The sequence below is a fragment of the Molossus molossus genome, unplaced genomic scaffold (genome assembly GCF_014108415.1).
Source record: "Molossus molossus isolate mMolMol1 unplaced genomic scaffold, mMolMol1.p scaffold_m16_p_11, whole genome shotgun sequence".
Taxonomy (NCBI): Eukaryota; Metazoa; Chordata; class Mammalia; order Chiroptera; family Molossidae; genus Molossus; species Molossus molossus.
Window position 1 is genome coordinate 43,828,171 of NW_023425346.1, and position 10,067 is coordinate 43,838,237.

The window sequence follows — 10,067 nt, forward strand, 5'->3', positions numbered from 1 at the left end:
CGATGTGTCCTTTCACATCGATGTTTCTCTCTCTCTCTTCCTCTCTCTCCCTCCCGCTCTATCTGAATAAAAAATGGAAAAATGTCCTCGAGTGAGGATAAAAAAAAAAAAAAAAAAACTTAAAAAATTGTTATGACACCTTATTAAAGATTAATTTTATCATAAATGTAAGGCTCAATTTCTAGACTCTCAATTCTATTTCTTTAATCTATGTATCCATCTTTTTGCCAATACCACACTGTCTTTCTGTAAACATTATAGAAAGTTTTGAAATAAAGAAATGTGAGTCTTCCATCTTAGTTCTTTTCCAAGACAGCTATTCTGCGTCCCCTGCATTTCCATATGAATTTAAGGACCGACTTGTCAGTTTCAACAAAACAGCCATCCAGGATTTGGATATAAATTGCATTTAATCTATAAATAAAAATCTTAAATCCATAAACAGGATTTCTTCCCATTTATTTAGATCTTTTTGTATTGTTTATGGCTAATGCATAGAAATACAATTGATTTTTGTTTATCGATCTTGTGTCCTGTAACTTTTCAGAACTTGTTTATTAGTTCTAATTGTTTTTTTAGTGAATTCCTTATGATTTTCTATAAATAAGATTATGACATCTGCAAATAAAGGTTGTTTTACTTCTTCCCTTTCTAATCTGAATAGTTTTTATTTCAATGATCTAATTGGCCTGGCTACCACCACCAATAAAGTGTGGAACAGAAGTGGTGAGAGCAGATATGCTGTCTTGTCCTTGATCGTAGGGGAAGCACAGACTCTCACTCTTTCACAGTGTGATCTTAGCTGTACATTTTTTTTTTTATCCTCACCCGAGAATATTTTTCCGTTTTTTGTACAGATAGAGTGGAAGGGAGAGAGAGGAAGGGAGAGAGAGAGAGAGAGAGAGAAACATCGACGTGAAGGGACACATCGAGTGGCTGCCACCCGCACGACCAACCAGGGCCGGGGACAAACTGCAATCGAAGTACGTGCCCTTAGCGGAACTGAACCCGGGTCTCTCCGGACCGCAGGCCGACGCTCTAACCGCTGAGCCAAACTGGCCAGGGCGTTAGCTGTACATTTTTTGCTGATGCTTTTATCAGATACAGGAAGTTCCTCCTATTTCTAGTCTGCTGAGTGTCTTTATGATAAAAGGGTGCTGGATTTTGTTAAATCCTTTTTTCTGTGTCTATTGAGAGAATCATGTGGTTTGTCATTTTTCCTATTAACATAGTTTATTATAATAATTGATTTTCAGATGTTAAACCAACCTTGTATTATTTGTATAAATCCCACTTGGTTTTGGTGCATAATCCTTTATATATATATTGCTGGACTTGGTTTGTTAGTATTTTGTGTGTATGTTTTTCCATCTATATTTATAAGAGATACTGGTGTGGAATTTATTGGTCTATAATTTCATTTCTTGTGACATCTTTGTATGGCTTTTGTATCACAGTAATAGTGGCCTTATGGGATGAGTTGAGAAGTGTTCTCTTCTCTTATTTTTTGAGAGTTTGTGAAGTACTGGTAACGATTTCTCCTTCAATGTTTGGAGGAGTTTACCAGTGAAGCCATCTGGGCCTGCTTTTTGTTTTATTATTTTTTGGTGGGGGGGAGTTTTTAAATCACTAAATAAATCTCTGTAGTTGTTATAGTTCTATGCAGGTTTTCTATGTATTCTTCAGTAAATCTTGGTAGTTTTTGTATTTCTGGAAATATATCTGTTTCATCTAGGTTATCTGATTTTTCAATACAGTTCTTTATTTTTTAAACCATGTATAACATCATAATCTGTATGAAAAATATTTAATTTAGACACTAAAAAATTCTATTCTTTTTATTGTGAATAGGAATAAAAATTAACAAGGATTGTAAGCTATTCTGTTTATACTATATAATTTTTGTTAGTTCACAAGGATACTAAAATGAAAAATGGTCAATGAATTTTAGGAAGACCAATTAGTATTTAATTATCCTATAAAAATATTTCAATGTGTGCCTGCTTACCGTACTAGTTATTGCTACATTTTAAAGCTCTGTATGACTGTCTCTGTTTCTTAAGAATTTTAGCTCTGAATTCCACATTCCCGATTTGAGCTTTAGAAAGTGCATGTCTCGAGGTGTATCTATGACTACATATTCTTGTATAAGTCGTAACACAATTTGCTTAGGAAATCAGAGACAGGTAACTTCCTCTGCATTATGGAAATCATCCAAAGATTTGGATTGTATTCTAAGCTATTTAGAATTTGGCAAAACTCAAAGAAAGTTTGCCAAGATTCATCTTCTGTGATTTTAAAACTCAAGTACAAATTAGAGAAATATAATCTGTAAAGTTGATTTAGTTACCCTCAACTCAGAAGCTCTTTTATGTTCATGAACTTCTAAACCCTTTAGACTTCCCCATATTTCTTTCAAAAGAGCAGTGAATAAATAAGCTTAAAACTCTTAAGATGTTTGAGGGAGTCTGTTTCACAGTTCTAAATGTTGGTACTGAGCCCAGCCAGTGTGTGGATTGAGCCTGTCATGAACCAAGAGGTCATTGGTTCTGTTTAGTTAGGGCATATGCCTGGGTTGTGGGCTCAATCCCCAGTAGGGGGCGTGCAGGAGGCAGCTGATACATGTTTCTCTCTCATGGATGTTTTTATCTCTTCCTCCCCCTTCTTCTCTCTCTAAAATCAATTTTTAAAAATATTTAAATGTTGCTACTGGAAAAATTTCAAGCCTTAAAAGCATATTCTCATTTCCTTTGAAGATGGTTTCATCTCACATATATCTTTTTTTTTTTTTTAATTTTTTTCCCTTTATTGATTTTTAGAGAGAAAGGAAGTGAAAAGGAAAGAGAGATAGAAACATCGATGAAAGAGAACATCGATTGGCCGCCTCCTGCATGCTTCCTACCGGGGTCAGGCTCACAACTTGGGCATGTGTCCTGACAAGGAATCGAACCAGCGACCTCTTGGTGCATGGGTTGATGCTCAACCACTGAGCCACACTGACCGGACACACATATCTTATGTTATGAAAAGCAGTTGTTGAGGTTATAGTAGTAGTAATAATAACAATAACAACAACAATGGATTTCTGCCTAAAACATAGACATCCTAAATGATATTTCTTTTTACAAAATAATTTTTTTTTTATCTAAATTGTCTGTGGTTTCATAATTTTCTGAAATAAATCATTTAAGGCATTACTTAGCTAAGTAAGCAATCACTATAATTTATATACAGGGTGGGGCAAAAGTAGGATTACAGTTGTGAGTACATGAAACAGAGTTTATTCTTGTATTATTATTAGTTGTTGTATGATTTTCCATATGAAAACTCCAAGCCCACATTTTCCTCACCCTGTCCATGTCTACAACCCTACGTACATAGGTACGTGCATATTTTTCTGTGTTCACTTGTGTACATAATTTGGCCTCACAGCTATCAGTCCCTCTTAAATACTTTCTCGCTTCTAGGCCTTTGTACCTGCTTTTCCCTGTCCCTTGAGGATTTACCTCTCAGCCTGTGTCCTCCTTGTCATAAAGGTCTCAGCTCAAGTATCATCTCAGAAAAGCCTTCATTGAACACCTTTGTTATAAACACAAAATTCATAGATTGAAGCTCTAACCCTCCATGTGACTGTATTTGGAAATAGGCCCTTTAAGGAGGTAATTAAGTTTACATAAGCACGATGGTGGAGACCTAATCCAATATAACTGGCGATTTTATAATAAGAGGAAAAGACACCAGGAGTGCCTAGATAAAACGTTCCATGAGGACACAGAGAGGAGGCGGCCCTCTACCAGCCAAGAAAGAACCCCAGTGAAACCAAACCTATCTCTGCCTTGACCTTAGACTTCCAGCCTCCAGAACAGTGAGAAAAGCATTGCTGTTGTTTAAGCCACCTGGTCTGTGCTATTTCATAATCGCAGCCCTAGATATCTAAAACAACCCTCACTCTAGCTGCTCCTGATGACACTTTTAAGAATTGGAAATATTCTATTAATTTATTTGTTTACTGTTTATTATTGCTGAAGGTATTACAGATGTTCCCCTTTTTGCCCGCATTGACCTTTTCTCCCTGCTCCCAACCCCCTTTGCCATCCCCATGCCATCGTCTGTGCCCATTGGTTGTGCATCTATGCATGTAAGTTCTCTGGTTTCTCTCTTCCTGTCCCCTTGCCCCCTTCCCTCTGAGGTCTGTCAGTCTGTTCCCTGCTTCCATGTCTCTGGATCTATTTTGTTCATCAGTTTATTTCTTAATGGTAGAGACCTTGTCATTTATGCCTTAGACCATGGTTAATATTTGGAAGGTATTTAACAAATAAATGTTGGGCAAATCATCAAAGTATTCAGGACCCACAGTGGACTGGACATTGTGGATAATGGATGACAATGGGATATGAATCTCAGTGTTATTTTTAATATTCAGTAGTTAGTTATTTTTAATCCCAAAAGGCACTGTATACTTTTTTTGTTTTAGTCCAACAGTTAAAAATCCAATGTTTCTAAAAGCCAGGCAGATACTGTGAATGAATATGGTATCTTGTACAGAATAAGATGGAAAGTGGTGGGGTCTGTGGTGAACTGAAGAAAGCACTGCCCATCTAACGACACCTGTTCCCACCTAACTACTGTCACAGGCCCAGTGCTGCCAGACCTACTTTTTAAAGAGAAGTCAAGAATCTAAATTTCTTTATAAAATATTCCGATTTTTAAAAATTAGCAACTAATAAGACGTTTTCTCAAACACAGCAGGCCCAACGCAAGAACAGTAAAAGGAAACGTGTTCAAAGGTAGACAAGAGGACTTCAGGGAGAGGCCAGACGTGGTGGGTCTGCTTCCACCGAGAGGTACCGGAGGCCGGTGCCAGAGAGGGCATATCCCCTCTCTTCTTCTCTTTCACTCAACTTTATTCTCCAGCCCGCCCGCCCCCCCCAACTCCAATTGTCTTTTCTTTTCTCTCTTTTTTTTTTTTCTCAAAACTGCCGATGTCTCCTATGAGTCCTTTGTACACAAAAGTTTCTAAAAAATAATTCTTGTTTTTGAGGAGATGGGGAATAAGAACAAGATAATACTCAAGGATAAAGACCCGCCTCCCCCCCCCCCACACACACACACTCTCAGAATTAAGAACACTGTTGAAATTTAAATATATCACTCAGAAGGGTCCAGTTGTTATCTTTGTGCGTGTACATATATGAGGAAGAAGAACACAGTAACATCCTGGCCAGTTTGGCTCAGTGGCTGGAGTGTCAGCCCATGGACCAGAGAGGCCCGGGTTCGGTTCCCATTAAGGGCACGTACCTCGGTTACAGTTTGTCTCCAGCCTCGTTTGGGGTCGTGTGGGTGGCAACAACTCGATGTGTCTCTCTCACGTCAATGCTTCTCTCTCTCTCTTCTTCCCTCTCTCCCTCCTGCTCTATCTGAAGATAAATGCAAAAATGTCCTTGGGCGAGGATAAAAACACAAACAAAAAAACACAGTAACACTCTAGCTATCACTCATTAAGTAACTACTGCATGTGAGAAATTGTAGAACAATAATAGCTGCCATTTACTCAGTGTCTGCTCATCACCATGTGAGAAACTCCACACTCAGCAGAATTCAAGGACAGAGCAGATAACTTCTACATTTTCTTCCACAAATGAATTTCACAAAGGCAGGTCCAGGAATTCAGAAACTGTAAATCAGGAAGCAAGACCATATAGAATTTACTTTGCAAATTAGCGAGCCTCTGTCCCTTTCCCGTTGTAGTTTCCTGTTTGTTTTTAGTTACCGTCGTCTCTGTAAATCTCTTGAAACGAGGTCTGTGTGCTTCTCTTCGGGGCTGACAAAATTGGGCGGAAAGTGTGGAACTCAGTTTCCACTCTCGGCCCGGCTGCATGTTCACACAGGGAGAGGGACGGTGCTGGGACAGACCAGAGGAAGGGCACAGAGGCAGGAGAACAGAAAAGGCATCGGTGGAGGGGGAGTAGGCTGAGGTCGAGGAGGATAGCCTAAGACTAAGGGGTAGAAAACAATATGTGTTTTCTATTTGGTGAAAATAAAAATGGAAAATTTTGAAAGTCCCCTCACCCCCGAAAAAATGTGTTTCTTATTTTTATTACTATATGAGTGATCCAAATGGATTTTTCTCATTTCACCACCACTACATTTTTCTATTGGTTCCTAAAATTCTGCTGGAATTCTCCACAGTTCTTTGAGTCCAGAGGCTGGTGTTCCTGGAACCTCTCTTTCTACGGAAAAGCCCTGTCTTCTTTCACTGGTCTATAATACCATTCTCTTTCTATTCTAAGTTAGCTTCTCAGAATGTCACTTCAATGACTTGTACAGGGGACCGTTGACTCGCCTACTTTCCTGGGACCAGGGTTGAAGCCCTCCTTCCCTCCAGGCAGTGATATAACAGAAGTCCCTTCTGCTCTTGGTGGTGAAGGCCAAGCCTCCATTCTGGATCCTCACTCTGATCTTCAGAGAGACACCTAGACTGCTGCACCTTCGTTTCCCCAGCGTCAGGCCCAATGATAGTCAGGTGGCTGGTGGGACTCAATTCCTTCCTATATAAATAAACAAATGAATGTTTCTGAAGTGGATCTTTCAGTTTCTTAAAAGACTTCTTATGTTATGTTAGGACATAATCCTGTGCTCAGGATACACAGACATCTAAGGTAAGGTGAGGTAATGAATTTCTGAGCAAGTTTGAGAAGGCCAACTGGAAGGTCCTTGGCTTCGGATTCTCTGCCCTTCTCCTTCCTCCTTCTCTTCTCCGCTTTGCCACCTAGATCCTATTCTCACCAGGCACTGGGCAGTTGTGAGGATGAGAACTGGACCTGAAGATCTAGCCTGGGGATGTTTGAGGAGTGGGGTGTGGGGAAAGGAGGGGAGTCAGAGGAGCCACCACGCCAGGCTGCCTGTACCACCGCCTGGAGGGAAGGGGGGCTTCCGCCCTGGTCCCAGGAGAGCAGGCGAGTCAAGGGTCCCCTGCAAAAGTCACTGGAGTGACATTCTGAGAAGTTCTTCATCTCATTTAGACTAGAAAGAGATGGTCTAGTATAGACAAAAATATAGTTCTCTGCTTTTAAATTATCCTTCTGTTTCTGAATGCGCAATACAATTTCTCTTAAAGTTTAATTTGATTACTTCATTCTATCAGGAAATTCTTTTGCTCTGAAAATTATCCCATTGGTTGAAACATAAAATTGGGTTTTAAATGACATAGACATAAGATTTTTATAATATATGTACTTTATAACATACATTTATGTGCATATTAATATACATGTCTAAACTTCAAGAGAAGATAAGGATTAGGATTATATATAACTATACAAATATCTGTGTGTGTGCATACTTATATACTATTTGTAAATGTAAAACTATAGTATATATTTCCTATTCAAAATCATGGCTCAGATTCCGAAGTGCAAAAGCAATCCATCCTTGCCTGTGGACACGGAAGCAAGCGCACAGTTTAATCCATACACTTTTGTCCTCAGAATAAGTATTTCGGAGGGAGCAAAGGGTCCCTTTCAAGTACTGGGGAGAGTCTCTTAAAATCAGAAGCTAATTTTAAATGGATTAACATTCAATGGGTCGGTGGGACCTAACCTGTTACCTGAAAATTGCTGGCATGAGGGAAAGATGGCTCCCAAACCACTGAGGTGAAACACTGACCTGAAAACAAATTTAACTTGACAAAATATGAAAAATATGGCTGCACACAGTACATCTCCACAGCCTAAGAATAACTGTGCTAACAGAGAGTGGATGATGGACCGAAGACTAACAATGACAATACAAGGAAATTGCCTACATCTTATTGGTTAACCTCTTCATTTAGTAATTCTATGAAAATCCCATGAGCATTTTGAATTTTTCCAAATATTTTCTGTATTTTTATTTTTTAAAGCAATAGGTCATTTAGGACTCACACATTCTTTAACTGAAGATTTATCATTGATTTTCCTTTACCAACAGTTTACATTTAACCAAAGGCATTTCTCACCTGAGCTACTATTAGTTTTTAACAATTGTTGGTATAAACTTTTTCCTTTTTCCTAGACCCCAAAGCACAAGGCCTGCTATTATTGTATTTTTTTCTGCTTTAGAACTTGAGCTTCTCTTCATGATAGTTTTGCAGAAACCTGTTCTTTTAATATTGCTGGATAATTTATAGACAGAGTCATCACTTCGATGTAAGCTGCCCCACTATCAGTCCCTAGTATCTTCCAACTTTCAGCAAAGGAGAATTAATGTTAACCTACATCCTTTTTAAAATAATTCATTTATCACTACATATAATGCTCGCTTAATAATATTTAGTTTTCTAATTTTATTGTTCATTGCTACTGCATCTAGAACAACAATTTTAGTTTTTCTATATAGCTATACTCGAGATCTGTATTCTAGACTGCCTTCCTAAATTTTTGGGAAGACTGGTAATAAAAACAAACAAACAAACAAAAACACAGGTTGTGTTTTTACTTTTCCATTCGTACTCGTTTTTGCTTTCTATGAGGCAATCCAATAATGAAAATCCACGCTGGTTAAAAATATTGCCTCTAAAGACCCGTCAAAGCTTATAATTTACCATGTATTTGGGGGAGGTGTGGAGATGGTCAGAATAATGCTTATGTTTTTCTATTGTTGAAATGATACTGGAAATCTTTTTCTACTCCTGCCTTAAATTCCTCATTGTTTCTGGTTGCACACGAACATATCTGTGAGCTTATAAGTCTTCTTAGAAATAACAGACTTACTTTGGAAATAAGCACTTAAGAAATGTTCAGTAACTTATGACCAGATGTTAGTGCCTTTTCCAAGGCCGACAGAGCAAATTAGAGAAAAGTTCTTACCTCCTGAAGGACGTAAGACAATGCACATCACCAGTAAGGCCAGCACAGCAGAGGTGGCAATTCCAAATACAATTTTTAACCATGTCTACATAAAATAAAATAAAAATTAGATATACACAAAGTGTCTGCTGAGTAGTAGAAAAACCAAGATTCTGTTTACAGTTAAATCTTATTTCTCCTTCCCCACAAAACGTTCGATTGTCTTTCACTGGTCTGGCTACAATTGCTGGAATATTTCCAGTTCCATAAGGACAAATGTTTCTACAGTATATTTAGAACAACCTCCCAATCCCAACCCACTCCAGGAAGTACATACTTATGTACAAATCCTCACCTTCTAAACAATATAAAACACTGTTCGCACTCAATTCTGCCGGCCCCCATTCTTCAGCAACACCTGAGTTTGCATATACTAACCTTCATTTTTCCAGATGTTTTTGAAAGTTAGCTAAGTCTGACTTCAGAGCGTGGGTCACTGGATCTGTGAAAACCGTTGAAAGGAAGCAAGTCTGTCTTCGGAGTTGGAAGCCGAGGCTGGGACAAGGTTTTTTTCTTTCTACGGACTTTTCAATACCATGCCAAATTTCAAGATTTCTGTAAAATTAGAAACAGATTTTGGGGGCGTTCTTGGCCTTGAAATGAACTGTGAGTGGCTCAAGGGAGGTTTTGCAACCTTCTCATCCTTGTGAATTCTACACCAACATCTGCTTACGTTGACATACAGAGGTTTTTTTAACCTTTTTTTTTTTTTCCCCCACCAGTTTAGTTTTATGTTTCATTTTCTTCTAGAAATCTCTCACCAATGACTTTGGCAGTTTATTGGGTCTCATATAACCTTTCTATTTGCAACCAAAAGAAGAATTTAAAGAAATACAAACTTCTAGGTATGTACAGTATACATATTCTAATTTTGAGGAGAGGAAGAAAATCACAGCCACAGAAGATTTTGTGAGAAATATGCCACATAACTGCACTTTTTTCTCTCTCTGAGACACTGTGAGGTACTGCAGACAGAAATGTTTTTCTTTCAGCACAATTTCTTTGTCCATATAGCACCATATGCACTTTCAGTAAATACAGAAGTTTAAAAATTCAACTGTCTAAGCCCACGACTGCTTTCCTTTAGAGAAATAAAATGCCATCTGGTGAAATTTAGTATGGGTTAGGTGTGTTTGCACAGGCCAGAAAGATGGAAAGATCAGTAAGAATAATTTACCAGCA

General features: G+C 38.3%; 1 protein-coding gene across 2 annotated transcripts in view; it reads right to left on the minus strand.

Moving 5' to 3' along the window:
• The window catches only part of LOC118625221 (fibroblast activation protein alpha), a 76,227-nt gene extending 66,752 nt beyond the window's left edge, over nt 1–9,475 (minus strand). The window contains exons 1-2 of one of the 2 annotated variants that reach the window (XM_036253927.1): nt 9,264–9,432; nt 8,847–8,931 (exon numbers count right to left, since the gene is read on the minus strand). In XM_036253927.1, the coding sequence (XP_036109820.1) occupies nt 8,847–8,931; nt 9,264–9,269 (91 nt within the window). In that variant the 5' untranslated portion in view covers nt 9,270–9,432. Of the gene's footprint in view, nt 1–8,846; nt 8,932–9,263 lie in introns of both variants that reach the window. The other variant, XM_036253926.1, reaches the window with a different exon arrangement.
• Nucleotides 9,476–10,067: the final 592 nt, after the last annotated feature.